The sequence below is a fragment of the Manis pentadactyla genome, chromosome 10 (genome assembly GCF_030020395.1).
Source record: "Manis pentadactyla isolate mManPen7 chromosome 10, mManPen7.hap1, whole genome shotgun sequence".
In the NCBI taxonomy this organism is placed as follows: Eukaryota; Metazoa; Chordata; class Mammalia; order Pholidota; family Manidae; genus Manis; species Manis pentadactyla.
Genome location: NC_080028.1, coordinates 31,540,262 through 31,564,425, shown reverse-complemented (window position 1 = coordinate 31,564,425; position 24,164 = coordinate 31,540,262). Strand labels below are relative to the sequence as shown.

The window sequence follows — 24,164 nt, the reverse complement described above, 5'->3', positions numbered from 1 at the left end:
CCAAACCCCCATTTTTGTTTTAATCCTTTCTTGTGCCTAAACTGACTACTGTTCTTGAGCACTGTAGAGTCTATGCTCACTTCTGCTGTGAATCATGCTTACCTACTCACTAGTAGTGGAGAAAGATATTAACAGCAGGTAAGGGAGCTTGGGAAGGTTGGGATTGGGATGCAAAAAACATCCAGAAGTGTCATGGGGAGAAAGTGTTGGTTCATTTCTAGGAGTGGAGGAGATGAAAGAAGAGAGAAACTTTTAATTAAAAATTACTTAAAGGATGATAAAATTGGGATTGTGCCTGCCATTTCTATATACCTGCATTATTTGGCATGGAATTTTGGAGAATCAGGACCTAAGCCAGAACTCCCATTTCCTTATTCTCAGTCCAATGTTCTTTGCTATATGAGAAGCAGTAAGGGATAAAGGATGAGCGCTGGGTCTTCCTCCATACTAGATATGCGCCCATTCTGGTCGTCAGTTATTTTGTGCGTAAAATGAAGATAGATAATAGCCTCTACCTCTTGGGGTTGCTCTGAAAATTAAATGTTTGTAATTTCTCAGACTAAGTGAATACTCAAAAAATGTTTCAGCAAATGAACTGCTCGCAAAAGAAAACTAAAGCCTTTTCCTGTATTAAACAGTAAGATTCAAATGTACAGTGATCCTTTGTCCTCTATGTCTGATTTTTTACCCTCGTATAGGGCTGGTGAGGTAGTAGCAGCCTATGACCACAGACAGAGCGGCCTAAAGCGCCATGAAAACCCTTCACGCTGCGAGGTGGAAAAACAACTACACCTGGCAAGCGGGTCTGGAAACCAGAGTTCCCGCCTTCTCACTCTCCGGGGCGGAGTTGCTGACTGACTGACAGGTCGTCTCAGCCACCCAAGCCGCTCATCTTCTCAGCGCCCCGCCTTCCCAGGCATGATAGGTAGCTGGCCTCGGCCAATGGTGACACATCCCCATAGGCGCAGTAGCCAATCAGCAGTTGGGAGCCCGGAAAGGAGCGGGGCCAAGTTAGAAGCTGCTGGCGCGCCTGGAGGGTGAGTGGCGCGGTGGGTGAGGTAAGTTGGAGGCAGTACCTGCTCTTCGCATTTGAATTTATGCTGCTGCTTCGTCCCGCATTCCTGCTCAGAGCTGCTCTTGTGCCTCAATCAGCTTGGGGGACGCTTTCCTTCTATAGGCTCTCAGGAGCCAGAGTCTCCGGTGCTCTCAGCCTGAGGACAAAATGGCGCGTGCACGGGCCGCGGAGGCCGGGCAGGGCCCAGCTGTGGGCTCTGAGGCGGGCCGGGACAAAGGCGGCGTGCGGGAAGGCGGAGGCGGGGCGCGGACGGCGGCGTGGCTGCGGCCGCGTGGGACCGGCGCTGGCGCTTCCCCCTCGTGCCGCCGCCGTGCGGTGGCTTGAGATACATTCATCGTGGTGGCGAGGTGGTGGGTATGGAGGTGAGGCAGATCCCCTGAGGCCTGGGGAGACCCTGGCGGAGGGGAGCGTGTCTTTTAGGAAATACCCGCGGTCCCCCCGAATACTGTGGAGCAGGAATTTTCAGGAAAGGTAAGGCTTTTAATCTTTCATGTGACCCTGCAGGTTTTGGTATGAACAGGATTCGGATTCACGTCTTGCCTACCAATCGGGGGAGAATCACCCCAGTGCCCCGGTCTCAGGAGCCTCTGTCTTGTTCATTCACTCATCGCCCATGCTCCCAACCTCGTCTGGAGGGGCAAGAGTTTTGCATTAAGCATATCCTTGAGGACAAAAATGCCCCCTTCAAGCAGTGTAGTTATGTATCGACGAAGAATGGCAAAAGATGTCCCAGTGCTGCCCCGAAGCCTGAGAAGAAAGATGGGTATATACGTACAGATTTCTGTTGTTTGTACTTGGAGAGCGACGGGGGAATTGGTATGACGTGGGCTTGGGCTGCGGTTTTTGGGAATCTGCTTGTGAAATTGGTTTTACGGCTTTATCCTTAAACATTAAAAATGGTGGAAACTAGGAGAGGCATTTCCAGGTGGGCCACTCAGTTAATCTCTTTGGAGCTTTTTCCCTTATCTGTAAAATAAAGGGATATTCTAGATTATTCTTAACCTCTGGTGTCCATAGTTCTTTTTTTGCCACCCCTGAAATTTTGTTAATATGCAAAATTGTATATATGTGTATTTTTCTGGGAAAGGCTTTATATAGCTTTTATCTTACAAGCCAAAGTGTACAGAAACATACCTTGGCTAGATAATTCTGCATGTATCTTTTGGATTTAAAATTGTGATTCACAATTTTAATTTCAACATTACGTATGTTATGTATCTAAAATGTAGAGTCGCCTTCCAGAACTAATTTTGAAAGATGAAAGTGGATCTTTTTGATGTATTGTTAAGATGATATCATCATTTTTATAGTTGGAATGTTTTGTTTGATGGATAGAGCACTATGTTATGCTACTTGGATTTCCCTTCAGTAATGCCAAACGAGTTGCCCATACTCCTGTTAAATTACTCTGCCTCACTAGCCTTTTTAATTTATAAATGAAGGTAATAGTCATTTTAATTTGTGATTTAAAGGTTGGTGATTGTGAAAGTCATTGAACTCTTTAAGGAGAAATCTGAGTATTAAATGTTAGTATTTTGTCTCTTTAGGGTGTCCTTCTGTGCTGAACATGCCCGTAGAAATGCTCTGGCCCTTCATGCTCAAATGAAGAAGACCAGTCCAGGGCCTATGGGTGAAACACTCTTGTGCCAGCTGAGCTCATATGCAAAGACAGAGTTGGGATCTCAGACTACAGAAAGTAGCCGCAGTGAAGCCAGCCGAATTCTGGGTAAGGATCTTAGGAGGAAGAAAGTTAAGAAAAAACTTTGGCTTTAGCACAGTGCCTTGAACATATATGGTACTTGATAATACTATATTTTTGTTAATTCATTGGCAACTTGGTGAGAATTCCAGGATTGCTTTGTTGTTCACCAGTTCTTTTCAGTTTGAAGTAGTATTCGCTTAGGTTTACTTTCCTGAGTTTATGACCATTTCATTCATTACTGTTTTTATGCTTATAAATCTTTGTTATGTAATGTAATTTCAGGAAACAAGGATAATTTTGAGTTGGCCTTTTGAGACCATGGTTAACTCATAAGTAATCTTACCTGGGTTGTATTTTTTTTAAGCCGATGTTATTTGCCAGTACCTTTTTACTAAGTTTTTTTGAATTTTAAGGCTTGGGTTGATAAGTAATCTACTTTTGTGTGGTGGAGTTACAGAGGTGGGAAATCTTAATGGCTGCCCTCCCTTCCTTGCCTCAGATGAAGACAGCTGGAGTGATGGGGAGCAGGAACCCATTACTGTGGATCAGACATGGCGAGGTGACCCTGACAGTGAAGCTGATAGCATAGACAGTGATCAAGAAGATCCCCTGAAGTAAGTTGTAACTCCACACAATGTTTTTATATAAATATTTTATGTAGTTAGACTATGATATATAGTAGCATGCTGCTAATAGATAATAACCTTTGAGGGTTGAAGATAGATACTTGTGAGTAATTACAGCTTCTGTATATTAAAGTGTCATGGCGCACTACCATCTTGCAGCAAGTCAGTATTTGATTTTTTTTTTAGAAGTCTTGTAATTTGGGAAAATTTTTGGACATCAAATTCTATACATGACAGTATAGGGGAAAAAATAGGATATGGGAAGCGCATTGAGAAATACTTAGAACAGTTAGGGAAGAAAGTTGATGTGAATGAGTTTCTGGCTTAAACCTCAGGAGTAATAAAGTGGTTGTATTTGATTTATTACTTTTTTTGGGCAAAGTTACAGTTTACGGGCTTTTATTTTAAAGAAAAATAAAAAGGTGTTCCAGAATTCCATTTGGTTTCATGCCTAAGAAAGGGAATCTGAGAAACCCAGAAGTGAGTAATCAGCCTAATTATATATATATATTTTCACTTACACAAGTTTATTGAGCACCTTCTATATACCATGGACTGTTCTAGGCACTAGAAATATAGGTTGTTTTTTTTTCACTTTCATTGTCCATTTCTTTAAGACTTATTGGATATAACTGACAAATCAAATTGTAATATATTTAAAATATACAAAATGGTGGTTATACAAGTATATTGTGAAGGGGTTCCCACGAGTTAATTGACACATCCATTGTGTTCCATATATGCCTCTTTTCTTGTTGGTAGCGTTATTTTTGCTCCTTCCTTTGATTGACTGCGTTTTTAAAATTTTTTTAAAATTTTGTTATCATTAATCTACAATTACATGAAGAACATTTAGTTTACTAGGCCCTTCCCTTCACCAAGTCCCCCCCACCACAAACCCCATTACAGTCACTGTCCATCAGCGTAGTAAGATGTTGTAGAATCACTACTTGTCTTTTCTGTGTTGCACAGCCCTCCTCTTTCCCCCACCTCCCACATTATACATGCTAATCATAATAGCCTCTTTCTTCTTCCCCGCACTTTTCCCTCCCTTCCCTCCCATCCTCCCCAGTCCCTTTCGCTTTGGTAACTGTTAGTCCCTTTTCGGGTTCTGTGATTCTGCTGCTGTTTTGTTCCTTTAGTTTTTCTTTGTTCATATACTCCACATATGAGTGAAATCATGTGGTGTTTGTCTTTCTCTGCCTGGCTTATTTCACTGAGCATAATACCCTCTGGCTCCATCCATGTTGTTGCAAATTGTAGGATTTGTTTTCTTCTTACGGCTGAATAATATTCCATTGTGTATATTTATCCATTCATCTACTGATGGACACTTAGGTTGCTTCCATTTCTTGGCTATTGTAAATAGTGCTGCGATAAACATAGGGGTGCATATGTCTTTTTCAAACTGGGCTGCTGCATTCTTAGGGTAAATTTCTAGAAGTGGAATTCCTGGGTCAAAGGGTATTTCTATTTTGAGCTTTTTGAGGAACCTCCATACTGCTTTCCACAATGGTTGAACTAATTTACATTCCCACTGGCAATGTAGGAGGTTTCCCTTTTCTCCACAACCTCGCCAACATTTGTTGTTTGTCTTTTGGATGGTAGCCATCCTTACTGGTGTGAGGTGATATGTCATTGTGGTTTTAATTTGCATTTCTGTGATAACTAGCGATGTGGAGCATCTTTTCATGTGTCTGTTTGCCATCTGAATTTCTTCTTTGGAGAACTGTCTGTTCAGCTCCTCTGCCCATTTTTTTTTTTTTCTGACTTTCATTTAGCATATGCTTTTTTTTTTCTTTTTATTATGGTATCATTAATCTACAATTACAGAAAGAACATTATGTTTACTAGGTTCCCCCCTTCACCAAGTCCCTCCCACATACCCCTTCACAGTCACTGTCCATCTGCGTAGTAAGATGCTGTAAAATCACTACTTGTCTTCTCTGTGTTGCTCAGCCCTCCCCGTGCCCCCCACGCACTATTCATGCTAATCGTAATGCCCTCTTTCTTTTTCCTCGCCCTTATCCCTCCCTTCCCACCCATCGTCCCCAGTCCCTTTCCCTTTGGTAACTATAAGTCCATTCTTGGGTTCTGTGATTCTCCTGTTGTTTTGTTCCTTCAGTTTTCCTTTGTTCTTATACTCCACATATGAGTGAAATCGTTTGGTACTTGTCCTTCTCTGCTTGGCTTATTTCACTGAGCTTAATACCCTCTAGCTCCATCCATGTTGTTGCGAATGGTAGGATCTGTTTTTTTCTTATGGCTGCGTAATATTCCATTGTGTATATGTACCTCATCTTCTTTATCCATTCATCTACTGATGGACATTTAGGTTGCTTCCATATCTTGGCTATAGTAAACAGTGCAGTGATAAACATAGGGGTGCATCTGTCTTTTTCAAACTGGAGTGCTGCATTCGTAGGGTAAATTCCTAGAAGTGGAATTCCTGGGTCAAATGGTATTTCTATTTTGAGCATTCTGAGGAACCTCCATACTGCTTTCCACAATGGTTGAACTAGTTTACATTCCCACCAGCAGTGTAGGAGGGTTCCCCTTTCTCCACAACCTCGCCAACATTTGTTGTTTGTCTTTTGGATGGTAGCGATCCTTACTAGTGTGAGGTGATATCTCATTGTGGTTTTAATTTGCATTTCTCTGATGATTAGTGATGTGGAGCATCTTTTCATGTGCCTGTTGGCCATCTGGATTTCTTCTTTAGAGAACTGTCTATTCAGCTCCTCTGCCCATTTTTTAGTTGGATTACTTGCTTTTTGTTTGTTGAGACATGTGAGCTCTTTATATATTTTGGATGTCAATCCTTTATCGAATCTGTCATTTATGAATATGTTCTCCCATACTGTAGGATACCTTTTTGTTCTGTTGATGGTGTCCTTTGCTGTACAGAAGCTTTTTAGCTTGATATAGTCCCACTTGTTCATTTTTGCCTTTGTTTCCCTTGCCTGGGGAGATATGTTCATGAAGAAGTCATTCATGTTTATGTCCATGAGATTTTTGCCTATGTATTTTTCTAAGAGTTTTATAGTTTCATGACTTACATTCAGGTCTTTGATCTATTTTGAATTTACTTTTGTGTATGGGGTTAGACAGTGATCCAGTTTCATTCTCTTACATGTAGCTGTCCAGTTTTGCCAGCGCCATCTGTTGAAGAGACTGTCATTTCCCCATTGTATGTCCATGGCTTCTTTTTCATATATTAATTGACCATATATGTTTGGGTTAATGTCTGGAGTCTCTCATCTGTTCCACTGGTCTGTGGCTCTGTTCTTGTGCCAGTACCAAATTGTCTTGATTACTATGGCTTTGTAGTAGAGCTTGAAGTTGGGAAGCGAGATCCCCCCTACTTTATTTTTCTTTCTCACGATTGCTTTGGCTATTTGATGTCTTTGGTGTCTCCATATGAATTTTTGAACTATTTGTTCCAGTTTGTTAAAGAATGTTGTTGGTAATTTGATAGGGATTGCATCAAATCTGTATATTGCTTTGGGCAGGATGGCCATTTTGACGATATTAATTCCTCCTAGCCAAGAGCATGGGATGAGTTTCCATTTGTTAGTGACCTCTTTAATTTCTCTTCAGAGTGTCTTATAGTTTTCAGGGTATAGGTCTTTCACTTCCTTGGTTAGATTTATTCCTAGGTATTTTATTCTTTTTGATGCTATTGTGAATGCAATTGTTTTCTTGATTTCTCTTTCTGTTGGTTCGTTGTTAGTGTATAGGAAAGCCACAGATTTCTGTGTGTTAATTTTGTATCCTGCAACTTTGCTGTATTCCAATATCAGTTCTAGTAGTTTTGGAGTGGAGTCTTTAGGGTTTTTTATGTACGGTATCATGTCATCTGCAAATAGTAACATTTTGATTTCTTTACCAATTTGGATTGGTTGTATTTCCTTGTTTTGTCTAATTGCTGTGGCTAGGACCTCTAGTACTATGTTGAATAACAGTGGGGAGAGTGGGCATACCTGTCTTGTTCCTGATCTCAGAGGAAAAGCTTTCAGCTTCTCGCTGTTCAGTATGATGTTGGCTGTGGGCTTATCATTATGGCCTTTATTATGTTGAGGTACTTGCCCTCTATGCCCATTTTGTTGAGAGTTTTTATCATGACTGGATGTTGAATTTTGTCGAATGCTTTTTCAGCATCTATGGAGATGATCATGTGGTTTTTGTCTGTCTTTTTGTTTATGTGGTGGATGATGTTGATGGATTTTCTAATGTACCATCCTTGCATCTGTGGGATGAACCCCTCTTGGTCATGGTGTATGATCCTTTTGATGTATTTTTGAATTTGGTTTGAGTATTTTTTCATCTATGTTCATCAGGGATATTGGTCTGTAGTTTTCTTTTTTGGTGGGGTCTTTGCCTGATTTTGGTATTAGGGTGATGTTGGCTTCATAGAATGAGTTGGGAGTATTCCCTCCTCTTCTATTTTTTGGAAAACTTTAAGGAGAATGGGTATTATGTCTTCTCTGTATGTCTGATAAAATTCTGAGGTAAATCCATCTGGCCTGGGGTTTTTGTTCTTGGGGAGTTTTTTGATTACCGCTTCAATTTTGTTGCTGTTAATTGGTCTGTTTAGATTTTCTGTTTCTTTCTGGGTCAGTCTTGGAAGGTTGTATTTTTCTAAGAAGTTGTCCATTTCTCCTAAGTTTTCCAGCTTGTTAGCATATAGGTTTTCATAGTATTCTCTAATAATTCTTTGTATTTCTGTGGGGTCCATTGTGACTTTTCCTTTCTTGTTTCTGATTCTGTTGATGTGTGTTGACTCTCTTTTTGTTTTAAGTCTGGGTAGAGGCTTATCTATTTTGTTAATTTTCTCGAGGAACCAGCTCTTGGTTTCATTGATTTTTTTTTTCTATTGTTTTATTCTTCTCAATTTTATTTATTTCTTCTCTGATCTTTATTGTGTCCCTCCGTTTGCTGACCTTCGGCCTCATTTGTTCTTTTTCCAGTTTCGATAATTATGACATTAGACTATTCATTTGGGATTGTTCTTCCTTCTTTAAATATGCCTGGATTGCTATATACTTTCCTCTTAAGACTGCTTTTGCTGCGTCCCATAGAAGTTGGGGCTTTGTGTTGTTGTTGTCATTTGTTACCATATATTAGTGGATCTCCATTTTAATTTGGTCATTGATCCATTGATTATTTAGGAGCATGTTGTTAAGCCTCCATGTGTTTGTGAGCCTTTTTGCTTTCTTGGTACAATTTATTTCTAGTTTTATACCTTTGTGGTCTGAAAAGTTGGTTGGTAGGATTTCAGTCTTTTGGAATTTACTGAGGCTCTTTTTGTGGCCTAGTATGTGGTCTATTCTGGAAAATGTTCCATGTGCACTTGAGAAGAATGTGTATTCTGTTGCTTTTGGATGTAGAGTTCTGTAGATGTCTATTAGGTCCATCTGTTCTAGTGTGTTGTTCAGTGCCTCCGTGTCCTTACTTATTTTCTCTCGGTGGATCTGTCCTTTGGAGTGAGTGGTGTGTTAAAGTCTCCCAAAATGAATGCATTGTATTCTATTTCCTCCTTTAATTCTGTTAGTATTTGTTTCACATATATTGGTGCTCCTGTATTGGTTGCATATATGTTTATAATGGTTATATCCTCTTGTTGGACTGAGCCCTTTATCATTATGTAGTGTCCTTCTTTATCTCTTGTAATTTTCTTTTTTTTGAAGTCTATTTTGTGTGATACTAATACAGCGACACCTGCTTTTTTCTCCCTGTTGTTTGCATGAAATATCTTTTTCCATCCCTTGACTTTTAATCTGTGGATGTCTTTGGGTTTGAGGTGAGTCTCTTGTAAGCAGCATATAGATGGGTCTTGCTTTTTTATCCATTCTATTACTCTATTTTTTGATTGGTGCATTCAGTCCATTTACATTTAGGGTGATTATTGAAAGATATGTACTTATTGCCATTGCAGGCTTTAGATTCGTGGTTACCAAAGGTTCAAGGTTAGTTTCTTTACTACCTTACTGTCTAACTTATCTCGCTTATTGAGCTATTATAAACACAGTCTGATGATTATTTCTCTCCCTTCTTACTCCTCCTCCTCTATTGTTCATATGTTGTGTGTTTTGTTCTGTTCTCTTTTTAGGAGTGCTCCCATCTAGAGCAGTCCCTCTAAAATACCCTGTAGAGGTGGTTTGTGGGATGCAAATTCCCTCAACTTTTGCTTGTCTGGGAATTGTTTAATCCCTCCTTCATATTTAAATCATAATCGTGCTGAATACAGTGTCCTTGGTTCAAGGCCCTTCTGTTTCATTGCATTAAGTATATCATGCCATTCTCATCTGGCCTGTAAGGTTTCTGTTGAGAAGTCTGATGATAGCCTGATGGGTTTTCCTTTGTAGGTGACCTTTTTTCTCTCTCTGGCTGCCTTTAATACTCTGTCCTTGTCCTTGATCTTTGCCATTTTAATTATTATGTGTCTTGGTGTTGTCCTCTTTGGGTCCCTTCTGTTGGGAGTTCTGTGTGCTTCCGTAGTCTGAGCAACTGTTCCGTCCCTCAGTTTGGGGAAGTTCTCAGCAATTATTTCATCAAAGACACTTTCTATCCCCTTTTCTCTCTCTTCTTCTGGTACCCCTATAATGCGGATATTGTTCCTTTTGGATTGATTACACAGTTCTCTTAATATTGTTTCATTCCTGGAGATCCTTTTATCTCTCTCTTTCAGCTTTTATGCGTTCCTATTCTCTGGTTTCTATTCCATCAGTGGCCTCTTGCATCTTATCCATGCTGCTTATAAATCCTTCCAGAGATTGTTTCACTTCTGTAATCTCCCTCTGGACGTCATCCCTTAGCTCTTGTATATTTCTCTGCAGCTCTGTCAGCATGTTTATGATTTTTATTTTGAATTCTTTTTCAGGAAGACTGGTTAGGTCTGTTTCCTCCTCAGGGGTTGTGATTTTAGTCTGTATCAAATTCTTCTGCCTTTTCATGGTGATAAGAGACAGTTTGCGGAACTGGTGCTAGTGATGACTGGGGGAACGTCCCTTCTTGTTTATTTGTGGCCTTCCTCTCCTGGGAGAACAACGACCTCTAGCAGCTTGTGCTGGGCAGCTGCGTGCAGACGGGTCTTCTGATTTTTGCCCAGCCACTATGGAGTTGCTGTGGGCATGGCCTGTCTCGGGTTTCTGCTCTGATATGGCGGAGCCGCATTGGAGGGGAAACGGCCGGGAGGCTGTTTATCTCCATGAGGGGCATCTGAGCTGCCCTGCTGCCCAGGGGGTTAGGGTGCCCAGAGTTCCCCGGGATTCTCAGCTGCTTGGCTAAGTGTCCCCCGACGCTTCCGTCCAGCTGTGGGGTTCCTGTCCCTTTAAGACTGTCAAAAAACACTTGCTTTTATTTGTCCCAGGTGCGCTGACTGCTGGGACCCACTCACAGGTCTTACTGCCCTGTTCCCTAGTTTCCAGCACCCCTCGCACGCACTGTGTCTGTGCTCTGGTGCGGATGGGTAGGCGTGGGTGTTTAGCAGTCCTGGGCTCCCTCTCCCTCTGTGCTCCGACTCCTCTCCTCCCACCGGGAGTTGGGGTGAGGGGCACTCGGGTCCCTCCGGGCCGCGGCTTGTATCTTACCCCCTTCACGAGGCGCTGGGTTCTCGCAGGTGTGGATGTAGTCTGGCTGTTGTCCTGTGTTTTCTGGTCTCTTTTAGGAAGAGTTGTATTTGTTGTATTTTCAAAAGTATATGTGATTTTGGGAGGAGATTTCTGCTGCTCTACTCACGCCACCATCTTGGCTCCACCCCCTGAAAATGTTTTAATCCCCCCTTCAAATTTAAATGATAACCTTGCTGGGTAGAGTATTCTTGCTTCAAGGCCCTTCTGCTTCATTGCATTAAATATATCATGCCACTCCCTTCTGGCCTTTAAGGTTTCTGTTGAGAAGTCTGATGATAGACTGATGGGTGTTCTTTTGTATGTGATCTTTTTTCTCTCTAGCTGCTTTTCAAAGTCTGTATTTATCCTTCATCTTTGCCATTTTAATTATTACATGTCTTGATGTTGTCGTCTTTGGGTCTCTTGTGTTGGGAGATCTGTGCATCTTCATGGCTTGAGAGACTATCTCCTTCCCCAGATTGGGGAAGTTTTAATCATTTACCTCCTCAATTTCACTTTCTATCCCTTTTTCTCTCTTTTCTTCTGGTACCCGTATAATGCAAATATTGTTCTGTTTGGGTTGTTCACACAGTTCTCTCAATATTCTTTAATTCTTAGAAATTCTTTTTTCTCTCTGTGCCTCAGCTTCTTTGTCTTCCTCTTGTCTAATTTCTATTCCATTTACCGTCTCTTCTGCTACATCTAATCTGCTTTTAAATCCCTCCATTGTATGTTTCATTTCATACAAGTCAAGGAATTTCTTAATTGAATCTCTGACTTAAATTCGTTCCTGAGTTCTTGAATATTTTTCTGTACCTCCATAGGCATGTTTATGATTTTTATTTTGAACTCTCAGGAGGATCGGTGAGTTTAGTTTCATCTGGCCCTTTTTCTGGGGTTTGTGAGATTTTGGTCTGAACCATGTTCTTTTGATGTTTCATGTTTCTGTGTGATGCCGTCTTGTGCCCTGAAGCTCCAGTCTTGAGCTGCTCAGCCCCTAGAGTGAGTTTGGGGGTCGTAGGGGAGCGGAGCTGGTGCCTGGGCGGGAGGAAAGATCTGTTTCCTTATTCCCGTCGGCAGTGCTTGTCTCCCATATGAGAGCCAGTGGGCCAAGCACACAGTTGTAAGCCTCTTTGCTCAGTGTCTCCAGCTTTTGTAGGCAGGGCCTTCCTCTGGCTAGCCTGACGGCAGCACAGTGACAGCTAATTTGTCATCTGGTGCCCGCAGGCTAGGAGGGAGGCACAGCAGGCAGCATATCACAGTGGGGGGCCTTGGAGCTGGGCAGCCAGCCAGGGGGATGGAGCGCCTGAAGCTCCTCAACGTTCCCAATCTGCTGGGCAGAGCATGCACAGACAACCTTGTCCAGCTCTCCCTTCTCCCGCGCACCAAGCTCCATGCAAACCCCGCCCCTTCAGCAGCCCTCTCGCTGCTAGGAAGCCTCTTAGACTGCCTGCCTTTTCTCTGACACAGAGCGGTCAGATGTGGATCCCATCCTCCACAAACGGCTGGAATCTCAGTTTCTCAAGCACTCCGCCTGTCCTAGCTCCCCAAAATCCAGAGCACCACACAGTATAGGTTTCTGTTCACAAAGCAGACCTCCAGGGCTAGGTGTTCAGCACTTCCAGGCTTCCACCCCCTCCCCGCTCCGTTTCTCTTACTTCTGCCGGTGAGCTGGGGTGGGGGATGGCCCTGGGTCCTGCTGGATCAAGGCTTTCGTACATTACCCTGTTTTGTGAGGTCTGCTCTATTCGTGATGTCTGTATGCAGTCTGGTGTAGCCTTCTTGTTGCTGTTTTAAGGTTAGTTGTATTAATTAACTATATTTTTGTACTAATTGTGGTTTTGGGAGGAGTTATTTGTCTCACCTCTCACGTTGCCATCTTGAATCTCTGTCTGAACTGAGTGTGCTTTCTTAAGCTTTGCTGAATTCTGTTTTCATCCAGACATGCTGGTGTATACACAGCAGAAGAAGTGGCCCTGATTATGCGTGAGAAGCTAATCCGTTTGCAGTCTTTGTACATTGATCAGTTTAAACGACTTCAGCATCTGCTCAAAGAGAAGAAGCGACGTTACTTACATAATCGCAAAGTGGAACATGAAGCTCTAGGCAAGTTTTATGCCAGTTCCCAAAAGCTATAGTGGGTGCAGCATGTGGATTTGGTAGTAGTTAAAAAGAGTTATTTCTGTCTTGGTATCTGGAGTGAAGGAGAAGTTGCTTTTGAAATTGCCTATCTTGGGGCCAAAGATATCCCTGTGTATTTCTTGTTAATTTGGAGAAGCATCCTTGATTGTTGCTTAGCAGATGACATCTTGACTATTGCTGCTTTTCAGGTAGTAGTCTCCTGACTGGCCCAGAGGGACTTTTGGCGAAAGAACGAGAGAACTTAAAGCGTTTAAAATGTCTTAGGCGGTATCGTCAGCGCTATGGAGTGGAAGCCTTACTACATAGGCAGCTAAAGGAACGCAGAATGTTGGCCACAGATGGTGCCGCACAACAGGTAATTTGTGTACAGTTTGCTTTATTTATAAAGTTAGGATAATTGTCAAAATGCTGTTGTATAAGCTTGGCTCTGGAATCTAAATTGGATGTGGAGTGAATTGAAAAGAGTGTGTATATCTGGAAGTCTGGAGACATGGGTTCTAATCTCAGTTCCCTTCTGACCAGTTCTGTGTCTGCACAGGTAACTTCTCTGGGTCTCCCTACTCATCTACAAATTGCAGTGTTGGCCATAGAACTCAATTCTTTTATTCAGAAATTCTTTAGTTCAGAAGTAGACACAGGTGTTAAGGCTGTGTTGCTTAGGAATCTTGTTTTAGAAGATGGGAAGTAAGGTTCATAGGAAGCAGAGTTAAGTGATTATTCTTAAATTTGTTTCTCAAGCCTTTGGTCTTTGCATCAATAAGCATTTTCTATTTTTATCTAATTGTTGAGGCTCTGCATAAGATTACAATTTTTTAAAGAGGGTTTTGCTCCAAGACAAAATAATTTGAAAAACCATTAGGCTATATCACACTTTAATAGTATACATAATACGTGTATTTTGGATTAGTGTTGACGTATTATTTGGACATTAGGTTTAAAATTTTTTTTCCTTTTGCATAGTTTTGGTGAATACGTCATGTTGAATTTTTTTAGCTTTTCAGGATGTACCTTATATGTTGATAAATGAAGTATTCTCATGATAATTGGTTACATTTTCTTTTGTGGGTTTGTTTTAATTGATCTGTTTTCTCTGTTTTAGGCCCATACCACTCGTTCCAGTCAGAGGTGCTTGGCCTTCGTGGATGATGTTCGTTGTTCCAATCAATCTCTTCCAATGACCAGACATTGCCTTACTCGTATCTTTTTACTGTGTTCAGCTTGCTAGCTGGATTGAAGGGTGGTGGGAATCTCTGTGATAGTTTGCTTAATTGAAGGTCTTTTTTACCTTTGGCCCTGAATCAAGGCCGGCAGTTTGCTGAAGCTGTTGGTTTCAAGCAGGAGCCTAAACAAATGTCTTTCTATGGTCTGTTGGCCATTTCAGAACTTTGGAAATGTAATGGTCAATTCATTGGAAAGAAACATCTGAGTCTTAGTGATAGATGTGAGTTAATATTTATTTGTAGTCAGGTAATACTGGGATTCCAAAATATAGAGGTTCTTGATTTAATTAGTTTGTTAGATTTATAATCTGTTAATCCAATTACTTAAAAAAATACTACTGTGGGTTTTCCACCAAAAACAATAGGATGATTCTGAACTGTGAGTATTATTCTGTAGGTCAGGCCCCTAAATTACATGTTTTACTCTTTATTCACATGGGAAACTTAATGTTTCCAAAAGTGGGATGAAACACTACCCCTTCCCTGCCCACACACTTAATTTGACCTTGAGGTGTCATAACATCTCTTAATTCTGCTATGGGACCACATTTACTATTGGGCTAGAAAACTTGATTGCCTATTGGATTATAAAAGTATAACTTTATAATGGACATAGTTTGAGCAAATTGCTTTCACAGTAAATTTAAGCGCTTGTTAATAGGATAGTCTTCATTGTATAAAAGACATAAATTTTGCTGGATTTCACTTGCCTGGCAAGAGATATAAAATATTTGGAAAGTAAAATATTTCATAGGAGGAGGAATAATCTTCTCTTGGTCTTTAGAAAGGAAAACTGATTTTTTTCTGTTTGGTTTATTAAATATTTAACTAATTTATTATTGCAATAAATGTTTAGTAGAGAATTACTGTCCTTTATAAAAATGCTTGTGCATACTAATTAAAAACTAAAGATAATTGCTCAAAATAAATTGGGCAAAGGCTGTTTGTGGACAGATTTAAAAGTAGTAGCTGTTGAAAAGTTTATCTTGTAAATAAATGAAATAGGAAATAAAATGAAGTTTGTGAATCTATAAATTTGATACTTGTATATATATGTTACTATAAGTAAGTGAACAAATTTCAAAAGTTGATGAGGGTCTTGTAAAATGGGCCCTTCTAAACATTGCCGGTGGGAATATATAAAGCGGTATAAGGTTTTTAGAAAGCAGTTTGATAATATTCATATTCTTTGATATGTTAATGTCAGTTGTGGGAATTTATTTTAAGGAGGTAATCAAATGGAGTCCAGTATTTATAAAATTCCTCCAACTGGAGATAGCCTTAAACTTTTCAGAGATTGGGCAGAGAGAAGAACATTGTGATACATAAGGAATACATTCAGGCATTGAACATATTTGACAAAATTTATGAATGATAAAATGTTTGATAGTGATTGGGCAGAGAGAAGAAAATTGTTAATACATAAGAATACATTCAGGCATTGAACATTTGACAAAATTTATGAATGATAAAATGTTTGATAGTGACAAAAATAGGATATGGAATTGTTCAGAATATGTTTTAACTACATGGCATTAAATACTGGGAGGGAATGTCATAGAAATGTGATTAATTTTGATGGTGGGGTTATGAATGCCTTTTTTTCTTCTGCTTTGTACTTTTCAGGTTTTCAGGGAGCTTGAATTTTATAAGGCAAAAAACCCAATTTACAGATGTTAAGGAGTATTTTAGGCTTATAGTAGTATATTTACATTAATATTTTAGAAAGTACTGTTGAAAATAAAATATATTTGAAAAGAGAAGGGAAATACTATTTTTTCTTTTATGCTCTTTTCCTTTCCACTCCATAGTTGCCTAAGTTACTTACCCTTCCTTAAGTCCTTATTCCAGAGAAAGATGCGACTGCCATTGGTGACCTGTTAACTCTTTACTCTGGTCTAATGGAGACAGCACTGGACTGAAAAGTGAAGGACCCAGACTCTAGTTGTAGGTCAACCATTCCCTTCTCTTTGTCTCTTTTGGCCCCACTGAAAGGAAAGGGGGTGGAGGAGGATGGCGGGAATGTGTTCCCAGGGTATTTGGTATTAAGTAAGAGACTTTGAAAGTCCTTCGAATTCCATGAATAAAGTACCAATTAAAACATTTAATTTAATGGGTTAACGTTTTAAATATTAATAATTTAATAAGATTGGCCTTTCTAATCACATTAGAGACTTTAGATTTTAAGTACATACAGACTGCAAATCTGATTGTTCTTATTAGACTCATGTTTGTTCATTAGATCATTTTCATTCAGTAAATATTTGTTTACTTTCACTGTTCCTTTAGAGTAGTAGTTCTTAACTGGGGGCCATTTTGTCCCCCACGGTGAAATGTGTGGAGACAGTTTGGCTTGTCCTAACCCAGGGGTGAGGGTGCTACTGACATCTAGTGGGTAGAGGCCAAAAACGCTGCTAAATGTCCTACGGTGCACAGGATCGTCAGTAAGGTCAGTAGTGCCAAGGTTGTGAAACCCTGCCTTAGAGTTTAGTGATTTCCAAGAACGGATTGAAAGAAGTGGCTTTATTCAAGAAGTTTTAATTTGCTTTAAAAATTATAATGTATATTAGATATTTTAATTTTTAAAAATTACCTTAAAATTTTTGGATACAAATTAACCATAATTTCATAATCATGATACAATCAATTTACAGAAAATTTTGCTTTCTGGTTTAAAAATAAGCCCAAATTTGAAATAACATGTTACCTATAGTATATTAAATAACTTAGTAAATGTTAATCTAGGGAAAATACCATGTAAAGTCTTAAAGAAGTGGTAATACTTGAATAAAATATATTTTGTAGAGTAACTTGAACTGGAATTTTGTTATTTTATCTAAGCATGCTTTCAATTTTGATTCATCCTACAGAACTTTGCCAACTTGGAAATATAGCCCTTTTCTGCTTTTACCCTTTACAGAAGTTGATATAGCTCCTGGAATGTTTCTGGTGTAATTCCTTTTTTATAGGCCCTCATAAGCAAAATTATCCCTTTCTCTTTGGGATCTTAATAGAACGCCCCCACACTAACACCCCCACCAATTCCCCTACCTGCCAAAAGTAGGGGGATGGCCATTTGTTTTTATTTCCTGTCAGAATAAGATGGCTAGTTACCATTACTAGAACTTCTATTTTCTCCCGTTCCTTGCTGCTTTAGGCAAATTTGTCATGTAAATATTGGAAACGAGTTGAAAATGTTTGGCAGACTTTTTGCCAGCCTGCTTAACAGAGTGGAGACAACATTATCTCTCTTTGACATTTGGTGGAGGCCTCTGCAAGCTGTATTTGCATTTGCCATGACATGTTTCTTCTGAATAGGTGTAGATTCCTAAGATTGTTATTGCTGTTTGCTTAACATGTTTTCACATGTTTTGTGTTTGACCCTCATGAGGGAGAACAAGATTAGTGTCTCTAGTTGAAAAGACTAGGATCCTGAAATGTAGATTGGGGACTAATTTTAAATTACTGGTGGAGTTATAATTAGATGCTAGTGAATGTACTTATTTTAAGAAGTAACTTTAAAAATGGCTAACTACATTTGGTTCTGTATCAGGTGGAACCAATTATCTTGTGTGGTCCAGACCTTGAGGTTTCATGGCAGACAACTCTTATATTTTGTACCTCCGATCGGTCTATTTTATTTCCCTTGACCGTTTTTCTGCAGATATTTGTCAGGACACAAATCAGGTTCTCTTCAAATGCTGCCAGGGGTCTGAAGAGGTACCCTGCAACAAACCAGTTCCTGTAAGCCTCTCTGAGGATCCCTGCTGCCCACTGCATTTCCAGTTGCCTCCTCAGATGTATAAGCCCGAGCAGGTACTGTCTGTGCCAGACGATCTGGAAGCCGGCCCCATGGATCTGTACTTGAGTGCTGCTGAGCTTCAGCCCACTGAGAGTTTACCTCTGGAGTTCAGTGATGTAAGTTAGAGAAGCTCTGCTCTGGTTGGGTGTCCAGTGATGTAAGTTAGAGAACCTCTGCTCTGGTTGGCCCTTGAGGCGCAAGGCCTTATTTATTAATGGTGAGAATAGGTTAGTCTTTTGGTCAGGAGAATTGATAAAGTTTTTGAAATGATGTATGTATGGTTGTATTTGTATTTAGCATATTCATTTGAGTCACTTTAAATTTGCAGAAGTTCTTTTTCTGAGGGAATGATAAGGAAAATTGTAAACTAAGGGAAGTTGGAAAGTCAACAATGGTTGGATTTGGTGTAGCCAGGAAATTTGGTACCTATCCACAAGATCAGTAGAATCTTAATATAAACAAATTCTGATACTCACTCTTGACATTGTAAACCTGTGTTTGGCTCTATTGTAAGGATTTTCATTTTCAGGTTAATACGTCCCCCAGAAATGACACACAACTTAGCTCTGGCTACTGTTTTTTCATGTTTGATGTTATTACCAATTGCATTGTGAATGGACTAGAACAACAGTGATCTCCCTAAGTATTTACTTTTACAGCCTTCAAAGTATGTGTACTACTCTGCTTTTCAGCTTGTTCTTTTTTTGGTATCAGTTCATGAACCGTTTGATTTTGTTTGTTTCTGTAATTAGCACTACCCTACTATTTGAGATTGGGGATTAATTGATATTCCATCTCTCTTGGCACTTTTGCTTATTTAACCTTTAGCCTGCTGGGTAAAGGTCTTCATCACTTTTATTCTGAAGATGAATCTTCTGAATTTCCTAATAAAGGTTTCATGTATAAATGTTTAAGGTGGCAAATTGGAAAATTCAGTATAGGTTGCAAGATTGTTTACTAAGGATAAAAGGGAGGTTTGGGTGGCTTTGAGGGTATTGCTCACTAAATACCAGGATAGAGTAATACCTGAAAAAGAAAAAGTGGTGTTGAGAGTAAACATTGCAATTTTTTTTCATAATTTCTCTTTTTTTGGTTAAGTACTGTCTACACGCTTATAAACTTTAGATTTTCATTACTTCATTTAAAATAAAATAATTTTTGTTATAATCCTGATTATAATTGCTTTTTAAAGTTTCTTTCACACAGAATCAATGAATGTGGGAATTGGAAAGGGGTTTTCGAGGTTATATACTTCAGTGCTTCCCAGACTTTTCCAATGGAATGTTGAAGATAATAAATGAATAGAGAGCTGTAGATCAATAAGGATGGGTTTTTGTCCACTTCCCTTCATTTTACATGTGAAGAAAAACCAGAGTGGGGCTTTTTTTTTTTTAAACTTAGTAACATGTGTAGCTTTTTTTATAGGGTCTAAAAAATTACCTAATCACTACATTATCAGATTATCCTCAAATATTAATGTACATATGGAGAACCTAGCACATGTATTTTATGTAGACCTACTAGGCTATTAGTTTTTATTTCATCTGATTGTTAATTTCCAGAGCTGTTTGTTTTGTCCTTTTGCTTTTCCTCTACCTGGTTTTACCACATTAGTTTTAAATGGTGTTTTCTTTCTCAACCTTTGGTAATTTGGATTTGAGAAAATATGACTGTTTGAAAATATCTCTTCAAATACATTATATTCTTGTTTGAACTTTGGAGAATATTTACACAAAATCATTAAGAGATTATAAAATGTGTTCATAGTGAGAATTAGGCTTGGGGTGGATTAATGATTGTGCATTGAGTCCCCTATGCAGAATTTTATTGTTGTTAACAACCATTTGATCAATAAATATGAGAGATGCCCTCTCAAAAAAAAAAAATGTGTTCATAGGTGAAAGCTGACATTTGAGGAATCTTAATTTTAAAGATATTTAAAAATACATTGTTTTATCTGTTAATCCATATTTGTGGCATGATTTTTTAAAAGAATGGATGAGAAGTAGTTGTACTTTTGAGAATCCAGTGGGGTTTTAAGAGGGACCTTTGTTAGAGGTTTAAAAATGATAAACAGTAATTTGTACTTGATCATCTACTGTGTTCATATTAATGTACTTAGACCAATTACACTGGTCATTAAAAATAAAATTTTGTCCTTAATCTTTGGAAGTAAAAATTCTGTAGAAGGTGTTGAAACAAAAAGCAGTTTAGAAAAGAATTTTTGTCCTCTCACAAATTCTGAATATATTTGTTGGTATAAACTTTTGCTGGGAAAAAATTGTTTCTGAAATGTATGAATTTTACCAAGCAGTCTTGTTACTTATATTCTGCCTTAGATAATCATTTCTGTAACTTGTTAATAACTTCTAGTAACTTTATTTATGGGAGAATCCGGTATTGGATATTAATATGGATAAAAATTCAGCCTTTTATTCTGGACATTAGTTTTGCCTGTTTTCTGTGCTTTGATCCAAGGATGCTTGCCAAGTAACAACCTTTTATACCCTAATCCTATTACTTCGAGGTTGTTCTCTTTTTTTTATTAAGGTGTCATTGTTACATAATCTTAGGAAGGTTTTTACAACATTCATCCATATTATCAAGTGTCCTGCACAAACTTCATTATAGTCACTGTCCAGCATAGTAAGATGCTATAGTGTTGCTCTCTTTTTTTGTGTGTGATTTCTGAGCTCTGTTTTTGAGCTCAAGAAAATGTGGATTCTGTTTGTCCTGAAATTTATGTCTCCAAACATTCTTGTTATGGTAGGTGTTTCTGCTGATCCTTTCTTCCCGTTTTATTTTAGATTCTTTTGCCCAATTTTAATTCCTGTAACAGACAAAATTGTGAATATATGAGAAAATCCTTTTCAGTATTTATCTGTGTGTGTGTGTGTGTGTGTGTATATATATATATATATATACACACACACATATATATACATATACACCCTTGGAAACATTTCCATACATACAGTTGTTATCTTGAGACTTGGAAACCTTTTGCCTCACCATTTAAATGAGTTCTTTTAAATTCCAAGTTAATTATTTATAAAATAATTGTGTATAGTACAAGAATTGGAGAAAGCATCTTACAGTTTTAACTGTGTGATAACATTGGTTTCTGTGGTAGTACAGAAGTTTTTGATATATCTGAAATGGACATCAGGTGGCCAACTTTATCCTTTACCCTATGTTTCTGCTTAAATTGAGCAGCTTTAAGTCTGGTACATTCTTTAATTATATTCTTTTCTGAAGCTTAATTATTGTGAAGATGTGTTTCTTGTTTTTGGTGATTAACACACCAGAGAAAGGGAAAGGATTTCAAACTCTTAGACTTACTGAAAAGTGAAGAACTAAGCTCCTCTTAAAGCTACATTACTGGCAACATAGAGCCTGTATAGTGTGGATTGGGCACAGGGGACTACAAACCCTTGGGTATTTTTCACTCTTGGTAGGGAGAGTTTAGCAGTAGATTCTTAAAATTGATGACATGAAAGTCAGTTTGACATACCGTCTGAGCCTTTGCAATGCTTTAGGCCCTGAATCAAGACTGACAGTTTGCTGTATGTAGCTGTTTGTGTCAAACAGGAGCTAAGAGCAATTTTCCTATGGTCTTTTGGCCATTCAGCACCCCAATGGGAATGGCCAGTTCAGTTGGAAGACACAAAGTCTGTGTGATATAATGTCTGTCTTTCTTTTTAACAGCAATTGGACTACATTAGGTTTAAGAATCAGGGACTTAACTCTGTGGGGATAGGGACTTAACCAAAATTGTATTTCCTAGCTATTTAGAGGTACATTGAATTTTTTTGTCCTTCTTTTCTCTTCCTTCTACCTTTCCATCTCATCTCTCCCTGGCTTGCTTTGTGGCTGTTAGGACATTAATCAGAAAATCTCATACTGCCCAAGTTTTTAGAGCAGCATTTCATTTTCATTGGTAATGATGCTGATTGTCCATATTAGATTCACCACTGGTGAACTTAGATGTTGACTATAGTTAGTCTTGGAGGGAATATGTTTTTTTTCTTAATAAGCATTAAAAAAATTATGGTAAAATATTAGTGAAAATTTAAACCATTTTAACCATTTTTAAGTGTACAGTTCAGTGGTATTACATGCATTAACGGTATTCTTTAGCCATCACTACTGTCCATTTCTGAAACTTCCATCAGCCCACAGACTGAAACTATTACTTCCCTCTTACTCTCTCCCCAATCTGCTGCTAGCATATCCTATTTTCTGTCTCTGAATTTTCCTATTTAATCAATATGCTTTTTTAGCTATTATAGGGGTCTGTCCTTTATACTTGGCAGCAAGAAAAAATTCTTGGTGTTTTTGTGTCTGAATCCCATTTGTTGGACATTCAGGGAAAATCTTATTTTGATTAAAGGTAGGCAGGATGTGAGGGAGTTATTTTGAGATTTATTAAAAAATATGCCAACATGAGCTTATTGGTTCCTTTGGTATTGCTGAGACTTTTTTATTTGTTTTCCTAGGACTTGGATGTTGTGGGTGATGGTATGCAGTGCCCTCCTTCACCCTTGCTTTTTGATCCTTCACTAACCCTTGAAGATTGTTCGGTCAAAGAAATTGCTGAAGGCCCAGTGGATATTTTGGCAAGTGAAGAACAACCCCAGCCAAGCTTCACTCATATAGTGACTCAGCCAGGCAGAGTTCCCTGCTGGCTCTCCCTAACATGCACTCCCAGGGAGAGGGGTTGTCATCACAAGTAGACTGTAAAGATACCCCAGAAGGCAGTTCTCCAGATGGGCTCTTAGGACATCTAATGGCCCCTGGCTCCCATATCTCAGCAGAGCACAAATTTAGTTCGTTAACTAGAAAAGGTTAAGACAAGGAATCTAGGTCAGTTGGACCTTTTAAGGGAGAGTTCCACACTGGAATTGTATTCATCGTACAGAGTAAGGACAAGTAAGGTGATTTGACTTTTTTCTTTTGACACTTGGGTGGCCCTGACTGAAAACCAGCAGTTATACTGTAGCTGTTGGTTTCAAGCAGAGGCCTAAAGGACTGTCTTCCTGTGATCATCTGGCTGTTCTGGAACCTCAGCAAAGAATGGCTGTTTCATTGGAAGAAACAACCCACAGCTCTCCCTCCCATTTTGAGAGCCTCAGGAATGATGCAAGTAATGACTTCTGACTTTAAGGGTCAGGGATAGTTGTACAGGAGGAGCAACTTCCCAGAGTATTTTATTTCTGCTGTCTTATTGTTGCTACTCTACATGGGCATTGATAAAGTCAGATTTATGCCTCAGACCACAATGAATGAATTTGTAACCAAAGTGACTTTCTTTTAACAGGGCCAGATGCAGATGGCTGGAGATGGGTGCAGATCACAGGGACCTCGAAATTCTGAGAAAGTCTCTGCATCATTGCCTCAAAGTGGAGTGGCTACTGCAAATGGGAAGCCAGAACCCAGTTCTATCAGTTGATAGTTTGTTTTGGGAAACATTTGACTTCGGAGGATTTGAATTTCCCATTCTTTAACCAAATATTTCTAACCATCTCTCACTAAAGGACAACCCAGACTACCTTACCTTGTTTTTCTTCTGGGTTATTGAGTGTTGTAGTCCAACATAAGCCAAATTTTGGGGGAAGGGACCAGTAGTGTCTAAAAGTTGGGGCTGTTTTCCTACTCTAGGCAAGGATGAGAGATTGTAATTCTTGTCAGAGCTGCTGCGATTGGGGGAGTTTTGGGGCTGTGCCTAAGGAGAGAGACATCTATCTAACAGCCTGTGTTTTAGCCTTTCCTCACTTCTCACCTGATTGGGCAATCTGAACCCCCTCCTCCTAATGACCTCTGATCTGTAACATCTGAGGAAATAGCCCACAGGACTGGGCCTTCCTTATCCATCCATCTTGCTTGTAACTATGTAAATTTCTGTAGTGGCTATCTTCTGTAAGATTCAGCAAAATTACTGTATATAGTTTCTATTAAATGTTAAAATGTTATGAAAATGTAAA

General features: G+C 39.2%; 1 protein-coding gene and 3 non-coding genes across 6 annotated transcripts; all 4 read left to right on the top strand.

Moving 5' to 3' along the window:
* The first annotated feature begins 929 nt into the window (after positions 1-929).
* Positions 930-24,164, top strand: KANSL2 (KAT8 regulatory NSL complex subunit 2). 3 transcript variants are annotated; one of them, XM_036891858.2, is made up of 10 exons: positions 930-1,058; positions 1,580-1,838; positions 2,623-2,801; positions 3,277-3,391; positions 12,959-13,122; positions 13,347-13,513; positions 14,258-14,354; positions 18,043-18,296; positions 22,680-22,799; positions 23,501-24,164. In XM_036891858.2, exons 2-10 carry the CDS (start codon positions 1,588-1,590, stop codon positions 23,630-23,632), a joined length of 1,479 nt encoding a protein of 492 aa, XP_036747753.1. In that variant the 5' UTR covers positions 930-1,058; positions 1,580-1,587; the 3' UTR covers positions 23,633-24,164. The 3 variants fall into 3 exon arrangements, with proteins under 3 accessions (XP_036747753.1, XP_057342515.1, XP_057342514.1); XM_057486532.1 differs by having other exon boundaries at positions 12,959-13,126; positions 13,351-13,513; positions 18,043-18,194; XM_057486531.1 differs by having other exon boundaries at positions 12,959-13,126; positions 13,351-13,513.
* Positions 14,446-14,582, top strand: LOC118916069 (small nucleolar RNA SNORA2/SNORA34 family). Its single transcript, XR_005026279.1, has one exon. It is a non-coding gene; the product is annotated as a small nucleolar RNA SNORA2/SNORA34 family (small nucleolar RNA).
* On the top strand, positions 21,717-21,852 carry LOC118916082 (small nucleolar RNA SNORA2/SNORA34 family). Its single transcript, XR_005026285.1, has one exon. It is a non-coding gene; the product is annotated as a small nucleolar RNA SNORA2/SNORA34 family (small nucleolar RNA).
* On the top strand, positions 23,148-23,283 carry LOC118916077 (small nucleolar RNA SNORA2/SNORA34 family). Its single transcript, XR_005026282.2, has one exon. It is a non-coding gene; the product is annotated as a small nucleolar RNA SNORA2/SNORA34 family (small nucleolar RNA).